Source organism: Mustela nivalis (genome assembly GCF_964662115.1).
Source record: "Mustela nivalis genome assembly, chromosome: 8".
NCBI classification, from domain to species: Eukaryota; Metazoa; Chordata; class Mammalia; order Carnivora; family Mustelidae; genus Mustela; species Mustela nivalis.
This window is the reverse complement of record NC_139027.1, coordinates 81,575,954-81,595,924: the sequence shown is the minus strand read 5'-3', so window position 1 is coordinate 81,595,924 and position 19,971 is coordinate 81,575,954. Positions and strand designations below refer to the sequence as shown.

General features: G+C 47.9%; 2 protein-coding genes across 6 annotated transcripts in view; one reads left to right on the top strand and one right to left on the bottom strand.

Annotated features, from left to right (window-relative positions):
• IL1R1 (interleukin 1 receptor type 1) overlaps positions 1 to 19,971 on the bottom strand; it is a 73,077-nt gene that overhangs the window by 18,040 nt on the left and 35,066 nt on the right. For 3 of the 5 annotated variants that reach the window (XM_082747141.1, XM_082747142.1, XM_082747143.1), the window contains 4 exons: positions 6,277 to 6,353; positions 4,646 to 4,737; positions 3,250 to 3,316; positions 33 to 267 (listed from right to left, as the gene is read on the bottom strand). In XM_082747141.1, coding sequence (XP_082603267.1) covers positions 33 to 267; positions 3,250 to 3,310 — 296 coding nt within the window. In that variant the 5' untranslated portion in view covers positions 3,311 to 3,316; positions 4,646 to 4,737; positions 6,277 to 6,353. Of the gene's footprint in view, positions 1 to 32; positions 268 to 3,249; positions 3,317 to 4,645; positions 4,738 to 6,276; positions 6,354 to 16,187; positions 16,495 to 19,971 lie in introns of those variants that run through there. The other 2 variants (XM_082747140.1, XM_082747144.1) reach the window with 2 other exon arrangements.
• On the top strand, positions 13,952 to 18,596 carry LOC309870636 (uncharacterized protein; the record flags this gene model as incomplete). The annotated part of the gene is made up of 3 exons (XM_082743008.1): positions 13,952 to 13,983; positions 16,042 to 16,765; positions 18,435 to 18,596. The coding sequence occupies 3 exons, from the start codon at positions 13,952 to 13,954 to the stop codon at positions 18,474 to 18,476; spliced, it is 798 nt and encodes a 265-aa protein (XP_082599134.1). The 3' UTR covers positions 18,477 to 18,596.

Below are 19,971 nucleotides of genomic sequence, written 5' to 3'. Positions count from 1 at the left end.
ACATGTCTGCAACATATCGATTCTTTTCTTACCTCACGGTGCAAAAGTAATACCCCGAATCCTCCACCATGGCAGGAACAAACCAAAGTTCATCTTTGTGCTGATGAATCCTGGCACCTACATCCATAGATATAGGTGTCTTGCTGTCATTTTTATACCAAATTATAGGGCCTTTCTTTTCATTTGGGTTAAGGAAACAGGAACGTACATCAATTTCATATGCAGATGAAACTAAAATTACCCGTTCTGTCCGTTCCTCACATATATCTTGAAAAGGGAAAAAGAGAAAGCAATGTCTGTGAGAAATTCATCCATTTATTCATGCAATATTGACATTTAAATGCATCAATCACAAAATGTATCAATTCATATTATATATGAGTTTTAACAGCTTTATAACAAAAGGCATGATCTTGGAAGACTGAAAGATTTATATTCAAATCCAGTCATGCCACTTACTCTCTGTGTGCCCTTGGGAACGTTATTTAACCTCTCTTATCCCCTCTTTATTCATCTAAAGACTGGTGCTAATATAGCAGGAGAGAGATCTGCTTCAGTACAAAATGGACTAGATTTGCCCTGTCACCTGAACAACTGAAAAAATGGACCAAGTATATGAAATATTCAAAACACTGAACATCGAGGAACAAAGGACAGAAATGCCAGAAAGATGGAAAACATAGTAGGTGAACCCTACAATTTTCCCAAGTTACTGCCTAGAGAAAGATTCTAGGTCATGACATTGCAAGGAGGAAACACAAACAAGACCAGGGTTCTGTCTGAATGGAGAAGACAGAGGTGGAAATCCAGGTAAACCACGAGTTTGGAGGACAGAGCAGGAAAGGGATTGGATGTATAGATACATAGACAAAGAGAGGGTTTTGGAGATCTGTACAGTCTCCCTCAAGGTTTCAGCTGAGTACCAATTAGTATAAGCACATAAGGAACTACCCAAGGTCAGAGTGAAGATTGCCAAAAGGATTGGAGTGAATATCCACTGGACCACATACTGCTGTTCTCAGCAGCTGGAATGGAAAACCTCATGGCTCATGGAACATCAGGTAGAGAACCCAGAGGGTTTTGACCCTGTAGATGGAGCAAATTCGGCCTAAGATAAGACTTTTTCTGATCTTGACTAATTAAGCTTAAAAGCAAAACCTGAAAAGATCAACTATTTCCAAGTAACAACCCTGTAGCAGAATGGTTCAAGAACATTTTTAGTAATACGAAAACACCCAGCACCCAAAATGGTAAAAATCTATAGTGTCTAGCATTCAATCAAAAATTATGAGGTGTACAAAGAAGTGGGACAATACAATCAATGATGAGAATAAAATCATCAGGGCGCCCGGGTGGTTCAGTCAGTTAAGCGTCTGCCTTTGGCTCAGGTCATGATCTCAGGACCCTGGGATCCAGCCCTGCATCAGGCTCTCAGCAAGGAGTCTGCTTCTCCCTCTCTCTCCATCCCTCCCCTCACTTGTGCTCATGCTCTCTCTCTCTATCTATCTCTCAAATATATAAATAAAATCTTTAAAAAAAAAAAAGACAAAAGTAATCAAAACTGACCCAGAAATGATACAAATCACAGAATTAATAGGATTAAAATAGTTATTGCCACTGTGCTCCATTTCTTCAAGATATTAGATCAAACATGTTGAGACATAAAAAAAAATATTTTTTTAAAACTTGAATTTCTAGGGACGCCTGGGTGGCTCAGTTGGTTAAGTGGCTGCCTTCGGCTCAGGTCATGATCCCAGCATCCTGGGATCGAGTCCCACATCGGGCTCCTTGCCCGGCAGGGAGCCTGCTTCTCCCTCTGCCTCTGGCCTGCCACTCTGTCTGCCTGTGCTTGCGCTCTGTATCTCTCTCTATATATATAACAAATTAAAAAAAAAAATCTTAAAAAAAAAAAACTTGAATTTCTAGTGATGAAAACTATTAAGTTGACTTAAAAAATACATAGGATATGATTAATGGCAGATTTGACACTACAGAAAAAAAGATTAGTGAACCTCAAGCCATAGCATTATTAAATCTCTTTAAAGATAATTGAATGTTTAAAGTAAAAATTTAAAAAGTATTGTGATATTTATAACATATAAAGAAATAAAACATAGGAATAATCTGACAAAGCTCAAGAAGGGACAAGTGGGTGTGTATTGTTCTAAGTTTTCTACAGTATATGTGAAATAGTATAGTATCACTTGAAAGTAGACAGCAGTAAGTTAAAGATGGATACCATAAGCCTGAGAGCAGTTATTTTAAAAAAGATAAGCTATTAGCATAAACCAGACAAAGGATATATGGATGGCAAAAAAGTACATGAAAAGAAGTTCACTATCATTAGCAGGAAATGGAAATTGAAATTACAAACAACTATTACTCCTTTCAGTATTAAAATCAAAAAGGTGGACAATATCAGGTGTTGGTGAGATGTGGAAATTTCATTTACTGCTGGTGACCACATAAAATGGTACAACTGCTTGGAAGACACTTTAGTAGGTTCTTAGAAAGTTCCACATAAGCCTACCATATGACCCAGCCATCCCCCTCTCAGATATTGACCTAAGAGGAATGAAAATATATGTCCACTCAAAGACCTGAGTGCTAACTTTCATAGCACCTTTACTCTGAATAGTCAAGAACCAGAAATAGCTGAAATGTCCATCAAGTGTGACTGGATGAACGGGGATATACCCATATAATAGACAACTACCATGTAATAAAATAATATCTATCCATTTATACAATATGAACAGATCTCAAAATAATTATGCTGACAGAAAAAAGCCAGACTAAAAAATAAATAAATAAATAAACAAAAAAGCTAAAAACAAAAACAAAGACACTGGATGGAGACATCCAGATGTCTCTGGATGGTTCTCAGCTATGGGTTCCTAAGGGCTGCTTTTAACACCTCTTCTGACTGAAAGCCAGGATCTCCCATCACACTCCTCAATCAGCAACAAAGTTGGAGAAGGCCTGGCCTTGACATTGGAGGCCTGGAGCTTAGCTGCTGCTCTGACACTAGCTATGTGAGCTTAGGCTCTTAGCCTCACTGTGCCTCAATTTCCCAAATCACAAGTGAAGCAATATATAGTACAGTTCTGTGATCAGGAGGCTCTCTGTTCTGGGATTCAACAGAAACAGGTGAGAAGAAAAAACTGACTCTGTCAAGGAAGATACTTCATGTATTCTAAATAATAGGGCTTCTCAGCAGACAAGAAAATGAGGAAATGCTTAACTTACCAGCTTCCACAGAAGAAATCAGTACAGCTATAAAACAAACAAGCCTGAGTAACAGTTTCATATTTTCCTGAAAAAGAGAGGAATGGGTGTGAAACAAGAATTAAAATGTTATTATTCCAGAAAAATCTCTAAAACCATATAAACTAACTCCCACCTGCTTCCACCCTCATCCTCAAGTCATGATGATGGGTTATTAGTCTCCCTGCCTCAATGTGATCCTCTTCTGGACCTACCTCACAGCAGGAGGACTGCATTCCTTAAATATCCTGTAATTCTGACATTTTACTCACATAAACCAGCCTTCCCCCACGTTTGCCCAGATTAACTGCATTATTATATTTACTATCTTATATATATATTATATATAATATATAATATATATTATATATTATATACTAGTATTATATTTACTAAACTATATTTAGATTATTAAAGTAAGAAGTCTAGCAACCCAGTTTATTAGCTCTTTCTGTAACTGTGTGAGTGTGTGTTTTAAGGCTCCATGATAAAGAGGCAGAAAATAAAGGGTTAAAATATTTCCCAGTGGCCAGTTCCAGGCCCATCAATTGCTGGTGTTAGTTATCTGAAACAACGTAACGATATCAGGAAACTTAATGAACAGTGCCAGTGGTTAGTTCATGCTATTACAAGATCGGACTTGTTTGATTACTAAGCATGGGAGAAGAAGCGGAAGGTGCCGGGGTGAGTTTTATACAGATTATATCTCAAGATGTAATTTGAATTAAGTGTGGGAAAATGCTGACTCATACATGTCCAAGGCTAATGGCCTGCCACCGCAGGGCAGTGTGGTGTTAGACACAATGGCTCCCTGGGTCTCAGTTCCCTCATATGTACCAGTGAGGGGGCAGTCAGATCATCACTGAGCCATTCCCACTCCGATAGTGGAACACGAAAGCCAAACCCCTGGGTCCAGGTTTTGCTTTGCCTGTCCCAAACTGTTGTGAGAAAAACCAGGGAAGAGAGCAGCACCTTCCTCTCAACAGAATCTTAGGGCAAGGTGGTCAGCTCCGGGCCATGAGGTGGGATTAAGAGTCATATGTCCAAGGATGGACGGTGAAAGTGAGGGACGTAAAGACGCACCCGAGACTAAATGAACCATGCTCCTGACAAAAATTACCACAGGGGCTCCTGGGTGGCTCAGTGGGTTAAAGCCTCTACCTACAGCTCAGGTCATGATCTCAGGGTCCTGGGATGGAGCCCCGCATCGGGCTCTCTGTCAGCAGGGAGCCTGCTTCCTCCTCTCTCTGACTGCCTCTCTGCCTACTTGTGATCTCTGTCTGTCAAATAAATAAATAAAATCTTTAAAAAAAAAAAATTACCACAAACCCCACGAGGCCCCCCACACAACACAGAAATTTCAAGGATGATGCCAAACCTGACTAGACTTGCACTGCCAATAGTTGAAAGGCTGGCCAAGTGAGGAAGTCTCTCAACAGCATCTGTGTTGTGCTATTTGAAGGCAGAGTGCTAGAGCCAGAGACAAAATAATAATAATAATAATAAAAATAATGAACGAAATAAAAAAATAAAGCAAGAAGTTACTCTTCAAGATGGCCACCATTTAGGCATAAGCCCCAGGTGATCACAGTTGCATCCCACACAGCCCCTTCCCCACCACATCCCTCCATCCTCTGGTCAATGCTTCCATTCCCCATTTGACAAGACAGGGATGACATGAGCAGTATTTGTGGTTGACACCTGCTGAAGGTGAAATGGTTGTCACGTGTGAGGGGCACTGAATCGTCAGGTAAATGGTCACCCTCAAATGTAAGCTATCATAACCACCCCCGTGCTGATGACAAGTACAAGCTTTGGTGAAGTGTTTCCAGTTATCCATTCATCCCTTCATTCGGTCGCTGCTAAATTTAGCAATTGTATGCTGGCTATCTACTGCACGCCTGCAGCTACACGTGGTCCTGGGAACACACAGGAATAACAACCAGGGTCTGGCTCAAGTTGCTCATCAGCCAGCGGGAAAAGCGGGCAGGGCCACAGAGTTATCCAATGATGCAGAGGTGTCTCTGGGGAGAGCAACACCCAGGGCCCTAACTCAGCCTGGAGGAGGGCTCCTGGAAGGGGTTACCTGAACCTCAGGAGGTGGTGGGGAGCACATCTACTTCTGGAGCATAAAAGGTGGGAAGCCAAGGTGGGAAGGTGGGAAGCCAAGAAGCAAAGCTGGGGACCAGTGCCCAGAACACAGAGCCCAGCTTGGAGTTGGGACTGCAAGTCGCAGGTGGCAAAAAAGAGACTCATTTAAAGGTGTTACGCTACAGCATGGTGTACAATCAGATTTCACAGAGATCTTTGGCACCTGTGTGGAATATAAACCGGAGACAAGAGGGTAGGTGGAGAGAGCAGGCTGCCGTGAGAGGGTGTCCACATGAGAGCGGATGTGGCCTGAGCCAGCCAGCAGTGAAGGACAGACAAAAAGGGGGTGGATCTGAGAACTGCTCAGAGGCCTGCGAAAGGAGGGGTGACGAAGCGGGTCTGGGATGCACCAGCCCTGATTCACTCAGGTGGGGACCAGTGAGGGCTGGGCCCGGTAAGAGGGACAGGTTCCAGCATGCACAAGACAGTCCGAAGAGAGGTCCAAAAGATGTCACTCACAGCACCACTGGGCCTGGGTCTGCTGGGGCTAGCTAGCCGTGTCGCCTCCAACAGAAAGGGAGACTCTGAGTGTCCACTGAAAGCTGAGTGACACAGACACAGGGCCCGGAATGTGCTGGAACTGGACAGCACACCGTACGCTGGGAGCCATCAGCACACCGGTCATAACCTTAGTGATCGGTAAGTGACCCTGGAAAGTGGGTGAGCAGTGGCCCTCGGTGGGGCCACAGACCCCTTCAGAAATCAGATATGGAGTTGTCCCAGAGGAATGTGGGCAGACAAACAGAACGTTCTGTGCACCCTGAGAGACACGCCGGGATCACCTGAAGCTGAGGCGGCAGACTCCAGCCGTCTATGGGAAACGGCCCATGGGCCGGCTGAGAGGGAAGCAACCGTTACCTTGGAGATGGCTCTTCCTTGTGTGAAGTGGTCCTGCTTCTCAGCACGGAGTCAGCATCCTCAAGGGGCGACTCTACCTAGAGAAGGAAGCATGCACACCAGTGTGAGCTGCAGTGAGGGAGCTTCTAGGTACTGACCGCTGCTCAGACCTTGAGAAGTGTCCAAACCAACCAAAACAAACTGACAAAAATGAGTCAGCATGTTTAAAGGGCACCATGCTCCACAGTCCTCTGAGACAACGGTTTCAGAAAACTGAGGGGCAGGGGGTGAGGAATACCCAGAGGTTGACAACCACCACCACTCTTGGAATAACTGCACGAAACCTGGTACTTAGCTGGCCCAGGGAGGCAGAAGGGGGGCACCACCTGTGGGACCTCGCCACTGTATGCCCTGGGAGAAAAGAGCTCAGATAATGAACCAGATGCCAGGAAGAACATGAACAGGACCTTTTTAAGAACAGGCACACTGTGCATCCTCAGGCTTCCTTCTAGCAAGCTTATTGATACACCTGCATTCCCAATGGCAGAATCTGAAAGAACTTCCCGAAAAGCTGAACTGTGATGTGCCCTATAGGCATTCCACCATCCATTCCCTGGTTTTTACGGTTTACTTGGGATACTTCGGAGTATTTGCTTCAGGTCTGATTGATTTCCTCAAGCCTTTGCAACACTGGTCAGGCTGAAGCATAAGGCCTTTTCATGTCCAATCCGTAAAACAGCCTGACTAATGCAGCACCAAACACTCTGCTTAGATTAAATGGACTAAGCAGCACCTGACCATTCGTGTTAGGTTTACAGGAAGGTACACAGCATCACATTAAGGGGCCAGAGGCACAGAGGCTTATCCACATCAAATAAAACACAAAATCAAAGGCTCCCTGATCTTCCCATCCTCTGTCCGAAGCACAGTGCCCTCCCCACCTCCATCAGTGTGGCCCAGAAATGAGCACAGCATGGGGGGGGGGGGGGGGCCTGTAGGGAAAGTGTCAGAGAAATGAACAGAGTGAGGACAGGAAGAAGGATGCGCAAGAGGAATGAATGGATTTGGAAAGTCCAGGAAACCTCTAGCAGACTGGACTTCCCAAGTCCCCCCAGACCACTTCCCTTTCCCTCTTCCTCTTTGCCCCGAAAGTCTCTAAAAGAACTTTTATAGTTACTGTCTCTTCTCCCCATCCTCTGCTATTGGTTCTTGGCTTCTGCTTCTTGCCATCTGCCCTTCTCCCTCCGTGGTGTCTCCACAGGGCTCCCCAGGCCTGTCACTTGGTTCTAACCTTCCCACTCCGCCTGCTTCTTCTATGACTTCCCACCAGCTCTGAGCTGATTCTGATGTGAGGCTTCTCCCAGGGGCCCCAATAGACGCCCCCCGCCTCCTCCACAGCCAGGAACACCAAGTCCCATAGGTTCCACCTGACCCAGGGCACCTGGTGCCTCAGACCTCTGGCTCTGGGACCCAGGGCTCCCCTGATGGCTGCCCTTCCCTACCTGGGCCAGGAGAGAAAGGTACAGTCTCCCTCTCCCATACTCCTGTGAAGAGGGCTCCATCCTACTCCTCTTGTATTGTGGTAAGAGCTCAGGAAGGAAGCGAGGACAGGAGAGAAAGATTCATCTACCCAACATCTTCACGTTAGACTACACAGGGAGGAAAACCTGTCCTCGAATCAAGGGGGAGAAAGGTTGGAAAACAGGTACTAAGTGTGAGTCAGAGAAGAGAAATGCTAGGGGAAGCATTATGAGGTTGGGAACCACACTGGAAAGGGAAGATTACTACCTCAGGGTGACACAAAGGTTGCAGAGCCAGGAAGCCAGGGAGGACGCTGAGGGAGAGCAGGAGGAGCAGGACCAGACACTGGGCACAATTCCCTCCAGAAGGGATACTGGCTAAGTCAACCTCCCTTGTCCAGAGGCAACTGGGCAAACTCTGCTGTGATTTTTGAAATCGGTTTACAAATAAAATTCAAAATATATTTTTAGAAAGTACTGACAATAAAAAAGTCACAGATCTATTCTATTGTGTTATTTATTATTCAGAGGAATTTTCCACATAAAAGAATGAAGGGAGAGAGAAGGATTAATGCTCCCAATAAATTAACACACACACGGCTCCTTTCCTACCCTCACAGGCAGTGACATCTGTATTACACATGAAACTCCACCCTGCCTACCACCCCCTCCACAGCCGATTCCAGCAGGAGTGCAGGGATCTGGGTGGGGGCGGGGGGGGGCACCCTGAGGTACTGACACCGGACCGGGCCCCAGCATGACAGGGGGCCCTGGCTGGTCACCCCGCCGCCCCCAGCAGCCTGGTCCATTCCCATGCAGGTAGGAAAACAGGAAGCAGAGCTTTCTATGACCATCATGCAAAAAAGCAATCCATCATGGACTTCCGGAGTACAGTTCCCCTCACTCTTTGTGATCATAATGTACCTGCAAACTGGTACACACCATGGCTCTGTGGCACACGGCGGACATGTGCGAAGCCTCTTGTTTGTTAGAGAGAAAAGTGGAAATGAGACCGGAGCACAGCTGACTCCAACAGGCACTCAACTACAGAAGCAGAGATGGGGCGTAAGGGTTAACGATGAGCAGGCCCCCAACAGAAGATCCGCTCATCCCCTAGCGCCGTCCTGTCCGTCTGTGAGGAACTCCATACCCTGCACAGATGCAGTGAAAGTGACAGCTGGGGGATGGAGGGACAGACGCCAGAACCCACGAGGCTTCCACAAGGCCCAGGGGCTCCAGTGCAGAGGGAAGGGGTGCCTTCTCTATTAATGCCTTCTTATTCCTGAAGAATTTTCCCACAACCTTGAGGAATTTCCTTCTTTTTCCTGAGGAATTCCCCCACATTGTGTGTCTTGCCTGCCAGGCCAGAAGCCAGGCACAGGACAGAGGTGGCACGCATCAGACACATCCCAGACCTCATGAAGACACATGCCCCCTGTGCGTCTACCTCTGGGAGGGGGGCGGCAGGCACGAGGTTCTGGAAGCAGGCTGCGCTGTCCCACATAGCATCTGCACGGACGAGTCCCCCACGTGGCTTGTGCTCTTCCTGTTCATGTCAGCCTCCCAGCCGGACTCCCTAGATGGCCCCCCAGCTCCGTCACATATCATGAGGTGCCCTGAGAGTGCATAGAGATAGACATCCCACATCCAAATCTACCCTCCCCCCAACCATATAGCCCGGGCCACTCAGCAGACCAGGGAGGCATGGTGGCTGCGGAGTTCACAGGGGGAGAGACCTGTGTGTGTGCTCTGCCCAGGCTGTTTGGACAAGGAATCTCCCAGGTCCCAGGTGCCTGGATTATGGCCATGCTGGTGTGCACAGGCTCCAAGGAGGCACATTCTTTTAGCCCCACAGACTCCTGGCCATGTTGAGGCCCGAGGCCAGCTGAGAAGCAGTGCAGGACCCTCCAAAGTATGGGGCCTGCATGGGACTACTCTTACTTGGTTCTAAGGGTAGTTCTGCAGGAGCCACACCTCTGTAGAAACCCAAGAAGAGAGAGATGACACCAGCAAAAGCCTCCTCCCTTTCTTCCTTCTGGAGACCTGAAGGGCCCTACATCTGAAATTTAAACAGAAATTGTACTGGTACTTTCCACATCTCCACCTCCTCCCAGCTCAGTCTTCGCAATGAGTGACTGACAAATACATACACAGCATCATTTAATACGACTTCGCATCCCAGGCATTATTCGACATATGTATATATGTATATTTGACACAACAGAAAAATAGAGAATTGGGCTCTGACTAATTGACTCTAACTGGGAAGGGCCTGTGGACAGTCCCTGAAAGAAGCAAAGAGGAAAGCAGGTTCTTCAGCTCACAAATTGTCACAATCTCCATGTTCTGCTGAGAACCATCATGAACACATATGGGGAATGGGGCATGGTATTAAAATCAAATCTGTAATTATGATCTTCACCTGTTATAAGGACTCAAACAGCAATTACACAGTCTCCAGTTTTGTTAAGACCAAAAATGTCAGTTTTCAAGACAAGATGTATAAAGGAACTTACTCATAAAGCCACAAAACCATGTGATTGTGGAAAATTCTTTAGAATTCTGGGCTTACACAAGTCCCTGTTTCTTAATCTAGAATCTGCAAATCCCCCAAGAAGCTGTAGACAGCCAGGGAACTCTGAATCTAACTTCCTGGGATACTGATTTGCCTCAAGGATTTTCTGGGCGGAGTCATTTTTATATTAGAGAAAACATAGCTATATGCCGAAATGGAAAGAAAAATCTCTCAGAGCTAAAGTATGAGTCATCAAAGAAATGGCCCTTGAGGGGGCTACTTTAGAGAGCTAGACTTTTCATTTCTCAAGAGGAGTCCTTTGCTGGTAAAATCTGGGAGGCACTGTCCTGCATAGACAACAATCAACTCTACCTGGTCCTAGTCATGGGAAATGGAACCATAAGGGCCACACAACTTCACACGCATGAGACCAGACAGAGCAATCTCGCCCTAACATCAAGGAGGTTCCCCAGGATGGTTCCACGCTCAAGAAAGGAAGGAGACCAAGGATGTGGACACAAAGGAGTCTGGGAGTCACCACAGTATAATAGAACCATATCTGTTATGCAGAGAAGAGTGAAACATACCCCACCATACAATGCATCCTAAAACCCTATTATGCATTTGTTCAGCATGGCTATCCCTGATTTTCCCCCAGAGAAAGAGTTCTACAGAACTATGAGTAGACAAAACCACACCCATGGTGGAGGCAATAGAAACACTCATCATCCCAGAAGGTCTGAGAAACACTGAAATTTTGGCCATCTTCCTATCAAAAAATCCAAATGCTGGCTCACAGCAGATTCATCTGGCTTATTTACTCACACAAATGAGACAAGAAAAGTTTTTTAATCATCAAAGGCTATCATGCACAGGGATATGGAGATAAAGGGAAAATAGTCACAGAGGTTTTAGGGGTCGCTAGGCTGTCCAAGTTGTTCAGCTATGACAAGGCATGAAGCCACCAGATGTGGTTTCACATGGGTTTTAACAGAAAAGGGAAGAATAAGGCACAGAGGGACAGGATTACCATCAGCAGAGGGCTAAGGACAGGAATGGCCAGACCAGAGCCTCTTGATGGCTGGACTGAATTTTCACACAGTGTCCATTTCTCCACAATGAACCTGTGCTTCTGGACCACAGCAACCAGACCCAGCAATGGGAAAGGCTCTGCTCTCCCAGCCCTTGTCTCCTCTCAAGTGATCTGCCTGACCCTGTTAGCCCTCCTGCACAGCTCCCATTCCACTTGCCAAGGGCTCCATACCTGAACCCTGCCTCCCAGGGCTTGTCCCCAAGCACCGCCCACCAGGCCACCACAATAGTTTCTGTTTCTCAAAGTGAGTGTTACAGGTAATCATGGGGGACTAGACATTCTTTACATGAATTTTTCTATGTCTTCACTCCTCTTGGTTTGTTTGTTTTTTTTTTTTTAACGAAGATAGAATATGCATACAGTGAAACACATAGTAAGTCTTAAGTGTAGAATTCCATTAACTGTGACAACTGAATACCCTGGGAATACAGTATACCTGTGTAGGATTCTACTAACTTTGACAACTGTATACCCCAGGAATACAGTATACCCAGGTAGAATTCCATTAACCATGACAACTGTATACCCCGGGAATACAGTATGCCCGTGTAGAATTCCATTAACCATGGCAACTGTATACCCCGGGAATATGGTATACCTGTGTAGAATTCCATTAACTGTAACAACTATATACCCCAGGAGTACTCCATCAAGATACAGACCATTTCTATCGTCCCCCAAAGTTCCTTTGTGTCCCTTACTAGCCACATTTCACAGCACATGGCCCCACCATCCTGATTTCATCACCACCAATAGGACCCCGTAACTGTCAACATGAGTCACTCTGGATGGCTGGCTTCCACCCCATCTGCACCCTGCTATGTTAGGGTGCAAAGTGACATTAGAGCTTTAATCACTTACTCCCAAGTGATGAGGGGGAAACCCTTGGTTTTCAAAGAGGCTGGTATGGCTGCTAAGGGAGCACTTTTGAAAGTATGGAGAAGGGGACACTTAGGGTGATCACAACAAAGCACGGAGTAGTAGAGTCACTTCCAGAACAATGCAGGGCAGTTCCGCAAAGTAAAGACTCTCTTGTCCCACATGACCTCCAAGCCACGCACATCATTTACCATTTGGAGAGCCCAGCGCCTAATTCTATCCTACACTTACATAGAATATATATTGTTGGCACACGTTTCAGACATATTGAATTTTCCAGGAATGTGATTACTGTGAAAACAGAGAGGAGACTAGATTTGACTACCATATAGACCTTAGATCTTGAGCAAAAGTCACTCATCATTCAGGGGTACTTGGATCCCCACCAGGATGCCTCTGTTCCGGACCACACTTGGAGCCATCCCCTGCGACCCTATAGTCTAGTCTCCATGATACATTAAGTGGCTTCGCTGGATTCTAGTTTGGCTCTGCCCAAGCACCTATCCACACAGTGATTCTTTATATCTAGCTATTATACTAACTAGTTGGAAATTCCATTATGGGTAAGTTTTCTTATATTGTTTCAGAACTGTAAATATTTGCATTAAAGGGGGTAAGGGATTCTGAACTAGCTGAGAGGTACTGATCAAAGTGACAGCATGTAACTCTTGATTGATCTCACAGTCAGGAGTCCTAGGCTGTATCTGTTGGGGTCCTTAACATTCTCTGGTTTGGGAAGCTGCATGTGCAGAACTCAGGGTGCACAGGCCACCTCCCCCACCTCCTACTAGCATCCTAAGTCCAGCTGAAACTCGGGGACCCAACTGCACTGACAATGGAGAATCATTTCAAAAGACAGCCTAAAATTGCTCCTCCTAAATGGGGACGTGCAGGGGAAAGGTCCCACTTTTCTCCATCCCAGGAATTCTTTTATTTCTGAGCACTTTCTTTACATCTTGAAGACACAGATGGCTGTGCCCCACCAGGTATCCCCTCTCCTACAGCCGGCAGGAAAGTACATCAGTGTCGTCCACACTGGCTACACATCAGAACCACCTGGGGGCTTTAAAAACACCGGTGTCTGGGCACACCCCCAGACATGCTAGTTTGTTTGCTCTGTGGTCAAGTCCTGCCATTTCTCATCAGAGCGCCTCAGGCACTGCGAAGGTTCAAGCAAGGGTAAGGAACAGGCTTTCCTCTGTATTTGCAGCCACACTTGACAACTCTGCAAATCTGCATTTCATGAAAGTTTACATTTCTAGACTCACTGCAGGCCTACTTCATCTCCACTCTTGGTTTTCTTTCATCCGATTTTTAACCCATGGCATCTTATAAATCCTTTCTGGAACAGATAGGAATGGAAAAAAGAAACAAAGAATCCGCTACTCTGCCACATGTATGAGATGAGGAGACAGCGCCCAGTTCAGAGGCATGCAGGTGACCAGGGACCTTCAGAAACCCTAGCCCCTTTCAGTGCTTGGTGAAATCAGTCTGGAGCCAGGGCTCCTCCAAGTGCTCCCAAGCGCTGAGCATAGCCCTGAAGCTGCAGCCCACTTCCCGGGGTCACAGCACAAGGGTGGAGGGAGCGAGGAACAAAGCTGCTGACAACACAGATCCTGCAAGCCCGCGTGATGACCTCGAAACCTCAAAAAAAGGAAAACACAAACCCAATTCCTGTGCACAGCAGCAATGGGGAACATCATGGAGCTGAAGCACAGCCAGTGAGTCCCGGTGCTTCCTAATGCCTGCTGTCCTTCAGCTGGCAAGTTCACAGTGGGTCAATATGCAGCTGATGCTCTGTACCTCCATAGCCCCCGTGCTATGGTAATTTCACTGCAACTGTCCAGCTTTGAAGCTGATCAATAAGACGTTCTGTTGACATCTCTACCCGTTTCCAGGTGGACGCCCATCTCCCCTGCCCCCCCATGCATCCCAAGCACACGCTTTCCATCATCCCCCATCCAAGTGCACAACTGGGCCCTAGAGTATATCTCAGCACCCCTGCCAATCCTCAGGAACCCAGGCGCCATGTCTGCACCCGTTACCTTCCTGCCTTCTCCCCTGGAGACATTGAATGATGTCCTGCCTGTGAACAGCCAGGGTGCCCACACCCCTCTTTGCCATTCAAAGAGGCAAAGTTCAAAGAACTTCCTTATGCAGAGAGACTGCAGTTGTCCCGGGAAACGATTCATAGCCGTTAGAGGGCAGGGATTTGCATCGCTTCTATTCACTGCTCTACCCTCTGTACTCAGAATACAACCCAGAATAAGAGATATTTAGTAAACATTTGTTAAATAAATTAGTGGATCTAATATTGAACAGTGTGTCACCAACAGCAAAAGAATTACTCAAAAGATATTATTTAAAAAAAAATCCATAAAGAAAGCCTTACCACATTATCCCATACAGAAAGCATAGAGTGTATTTAAAAAGGGGGGGTTAATTCAGCCATGTGAAAGTCACATGGAGAATTCAGGTCAAAAATCCTTTCTGGAACCACATGGAGACTACCCAAGGGTGGACAGGTGTAAGTCATGCTCCACACACAGTACAGTGGCAGCGAGCCGAATAAGACTGAAAATAAATAAGGGATTCCCTATCCCTTCACTCATCAAATCCCATCCCAAAGGCCCCTCGTTTTTGTCTAGCTCAAAACACAATACAGGATGTGAACACAGAATATTAAATCAGAAATTAAAAGCAGTCAAGAGAGGAAAAGGTGCCCACAGCTGCACATAAACAGGGTGGGAAAGAGGCTGCAAAGTTCCCAAGCACCCCAACCCCGCCCCCAGCTTCATCCCCTGGCTCTCCTCAGTTCACCAGTAGTCATGGAGTTAGTTCCATTTGATACATTCACCTTCCACAAGCCTGGTACAAGCCAGGGTAACCCAGCCAGCACCTTCCAATGATGGATGGATCTCAGCTCACCTTTTCTCCACAGCATCCGTGGCCGAGACATCCCTTACTTGGTTTCTAGACTGGGGAGCTAAAACCCCCAGAACATGCCCATCTGGGGAATGTCTCATGCCAGTGGGAATCACTGGGGATGCCCAGTGCTACCCCTGGCAGGAATCTGAGCACCCGCAACAGCACAGAGGAGAAAGACCTGGTAGGTCACGGGAGTCATCATGCCAGAAGGCAGAAGGCATAGGTCTGGAGTCCAAAGGGCTCACTCTCCTTCTGGACACCAGTCCCCCAAGTTAGTGTCACCCTATGTAAGCCTCTGCTTCACTCTGCTGTGAAAGGAAAGTGATAATATCATGTCTCTCACAAGACTGCTGGGGGGATAAAAAAGAAATGTAAAGGGTCTTATAAACTGTGAAGTACTTGCCCTGCCTGCCGTGAATAAACGCCTTCTGCATGTCAGTAGCTACACCCAGCATCAGCCCTTCCCTAGGGGGTTGGGGGAGGGAGGGGGCGGCACAAGTTACCCTCCCCAACTGTGTAGACCCTTCTTCCCCAATCTTGTTGACCAGACTGACCCATCTGAGCCTAAATCCCTGAGAGGGACACTCCGAAAGCAGCTGAACTTGGCCAGATTCAAATGCCTGAAAGCAATTTACTTAACTACCCCACCCCACCCCCCAACACACACACACACCCTGGAACAACCCTCCAGGACCGTCGCAAGCCCCAACCCCCACCCGCCACACACCACAGGCATTTGAACTACCCTTATTCCGGCTGCACACAGGAATACAAACACACACACACACACACACACACACACACACACACCCCGCCAGATTACTCCGCCATCACCTTCTTCCACAACAAAGTGACAAGCAAGGGGGACAGAGGAAGGACGCTTTCTGCGCGGTCGGTGCAAAGGGGAAATGTGTCAAAGCCACGGCGGGTACCCCCCACCCCCAACCCCGCCTGCCCTGCCAGCCAGCTAGCCAGGCACACTGCAGATTCCTCCTACCTGGGCGAGCCCCCGACGGCCCCGAGCCCAGCGCGCCGGGGCGAGCGCCCCGGGAGCTGGGCGAGGGGCTCGGGAGCTCCGGGGCGCGGGCGCACGGCGGTCACATGCCGGGGTTCCTCCCGGCGCCGGCCGACCGCGCTCCCGCCCCTCCCGGCCGCTGCCGCGCGCTCCGGGTCGGCTCACGGGTCCGGCGCGGGCACGAGCAGGAGCCGCACCGCCCTTGCGCCCGGGAACTGCGGGGCGCGGCTCCTGCAGCTCTAAGGCTCGGGCTCCAGCTCCGGCGCCACGGGCGGGGACTGACGGGGGCGGGCGGAGACTCCCGGGCGGGCCCGGCGGGGGAGGGAGCCTGCTGGCCGGGTGCCCCGCGCCCTACGCGAAGGAGCCTAGGAGCCAGGAACGCCGCCCTGGCCCACGCATCTTCGCGGGTCCGGGGCCCCCGCCCCACGCGGGGCAGTGACGGTCATCCCACAAGAAGTGACTTTTGGAGCGACTCACCTGGACATCGTAACCTGGCTACCACCCAACTGGGTCCTGGGCATGAGTCGGACGAATCGAGCTCCCCACCAGTGGGTTTTCAGGTCCCACACTCTTCAGCCAGAGACAAGACAGTGTGGGTCAGCCACTGGAGCTTGAAGCCTGGCCCCCTCCTCACCCTGGCTTCTTACGCACTAACTTCTTGGTACTTCCGTCTCTTCTGTGAAAAGGGATCGTATCAGCACCCATATCATGGGTGACGTTAATTACTACTGTAAACCAGCACCCGCACAAGGTTAATACAACGCAGGAGTCCCTTGCTATTTGTTATTATTTATGTGCCCAGGTGGAAAAGGAGCTTACAGGTGGTACAGTCTTGATACCAGAATTCTTGGCCAGACCAGGTAATTCTTTTCAGCTTAAGACCCACTTACTCCCATCCACTCATTTTGCACGTGAGAATCGGTACTCAGAGGAATGCAATGAATGGCCAGGTGTGAACCTTCGTGCAAGGAGGGAAGGAGGCTGAAGTACCAGAGTAGTTGGCTTGGGCTCTAAGCCCAACAGCCAGGGGCTTGGAAGTAGCTCTTCCCTTTCCACTCTGTGCCTCCAGCAAGTGACTGGACCCTGATTTGTTTTGAGGCCCTAATGAGCCATCCTCCTCTGAGGAGACATTGAGTAGATGATGATGGCTTCCCTCCTATCAGAACTCACACCCTCCCTTCCTATATCCCTTCCAGGCTGGGCAGGCGCTGGCCCAGACAAAGAAAACAGCAGCAATAATTCATCAGTGCAAATGCTGCCTTGTGGTCTGGCATTAAGAGAGATGATAATCTCTCTTAAATTTTTTTTTTTTTTTTTTAATCTGGTTCCAGTGTTTGCATCTGCTTCCTCTTGCTCCAAGGAACGGGCTCAACTCTATGGCCAGTAACATGGTATTGTGAAAATTCATCAGATGGCCACATCTCTTTAGGATTCCTTTTTAGACTGTGGTTTTTGAAACCTTAGGATCACCAGGAGAGAGATCTGGACCCCTGACTCCCAGATCAGTCACATGAAACTCTCTGGGGCTGAGGAGGCCCAAATGCCAGTGTTACTGAAACTCCCAGGTGGGGGCGACTGGGTGGCTCAGTGGGTTAAACCTCTGCCTTTGGCTCAGGTCATGATCTCAGGGTCCGGGGATCAAGCTCCGCATTGGGCTCTCTACTCAGCAGGGAGCTGCTTCCCCCTCTCTCTCTGCCTGCCTCTCTGCCTACTTGTGACCTCTCTCTCTGTATCAAATAAATAAATGCAATCTTAAACACACACACACACACACACAGACCTTCCAGGTGATTCCAACGGGCCCCCAGGGTTGGGAACACCTGTTCTTCTAAGCCCAAGGCCCCACCGTGATGGTGATAGTTCACCAACAACTAGCATTGTTGGTGAAATAAACACATGTCACCATTTATACAGTGAAGGTTTTTAAACAGTTTACAAGTTGAGAGTAAAATTGATCTGTGAAGTCATGTGGAAATTAAAATTATACTTTTCCTTGTTTTTTTCTTCATATTCTGATGCTTCCCACCCACCCCTAGGCCAACTATCCTGCTAGACACATGGGCCCCTAGACTCAGATAAGACAAACACCCCTCTAAAATGAGGATGGGTTTTGAAGCCCTCCCCTTCTCACCTATAACCACTGTCCTATCTGGCACCTTGAATTCACTTCCTCCCTTCCTCAGCCATGCTAACCACTTTCCCCGACTCCCTCTTCCCTTTGTTTCCTAGGTAGCTCATGTGTCCACCTGTTCTGCTGCATACCAGAGCTGAAGACTTGTGAGGTGGAGATTGTCATGCCTGTATACTCTGGTCTCAGTCACATGCACATGCTCTGAATGAGAGTGTGTCCTTCAGTGTGAGACATGCCCTTCACGAAGGCAATGCCAACTGTGTTTGAGAAACAGAAATAACAGCCAGAGTCTTGTGACACAATCTTAAGTGTGTCTCCCTCACTGCCTTCCCACCTCTGAGACTCCTCTTATTTGGAAGACTTGGCCACCCTCCAGACCGCCTTTCTTGAGAGACCATCTCCCTGGGGATTTGGGGGCACCTGGATGGCTCTGTTGGTTAAGTGTCCGAGTCCTGATCTCAACTTGAGTTTTGATCTCAGGGTCATGTGTTCAAGCCCCGCTTCAGACTCTGCGCTGGACCACCGTGGATCCTACTTTTAAAAAAAGAGATCATATTTCATATGCCCTCCCATCAAGCTGCTCAAATCCCCTTCTTTGAGAGGAAGATCTAATAGTGCACAAGAAACAAAGTCCTGGACACCGTCAGGGACATCACAGTCCATCAGGACCATCATAGCAAAGCCCTATGTCCAGAATGGTCTGTGCCATAGAGCTTCCTGGGCCTGAGGACGGGCTGTTTAACAAACGATGATGCAACACTCCCAGGGTATTTCAGTCCCCAGAGCCTTCAAAGGAGCTGCTAAGGGGTAAGAAGGGCAACGCTGAGAGCAGCCTTGGCAGCTGGGGACACTGGGGCAAGTGTGATCCCAGCTGGGGTTGTTAAGTCCAGAGAATGACCTATGGACAGAGACCCTCCCCAGACAGCAGGACAAGCAGTGATAGGCCAAAGAACCCCAAAGAACCCCAGTGACTGTCCAGAAGGACAAAAGGGGTTGGGAGAGGGAAGGATTCTGCAAAGAAGAGATGGAGCCTTGAACCAGTGGAGACTCTGAATTGGCCAGATTTTTTTTTTTTTTTTTCTGATGCTAGAGATGGAAATGAAGATCCGTGGGCTAAGTTGACTTCTGTTTGTGGAAAATAAAATTACATCTTCGCACACAGGGCCTCTGTGATTCTTGCTACACCTCTTTTTTGTTATTTATAGACCTGCCAGTAACTGCTCACAGAACCACAGTGTTCCCAGAGAGAGATTTAAAAACCACTGTCCTACATGGACTTCCTTCTACAGCCTCATTTTGTGTTCCTTTCACAAATTTTCCACCTCCTGACCTCCAAATAACCACTTTTTCAATCTGTGTCTTGTAGTACCTCCCACTACGGCCCCTTCTCGTTTTAATTGGCTCAGTCCTGTCCCTTCCTCCAAGCAGTTAGCTGTGGGTTTCTCTTATCATCTTCCCGTTCAAATTCCTCCGATTTTGCAAGACCTTTACCAACCAGAAAGCAGCATGTGAACTTGAGATGGGAGCAGAGGAGAAAGTGGAGAGTATCATAAAATTGCCTCGGGCAGTACACTGTTTCTTAACTTCCTTTATAAGAGGAGGACGAAAAGACGGACAAGGCAGGCAGGCAGTCAC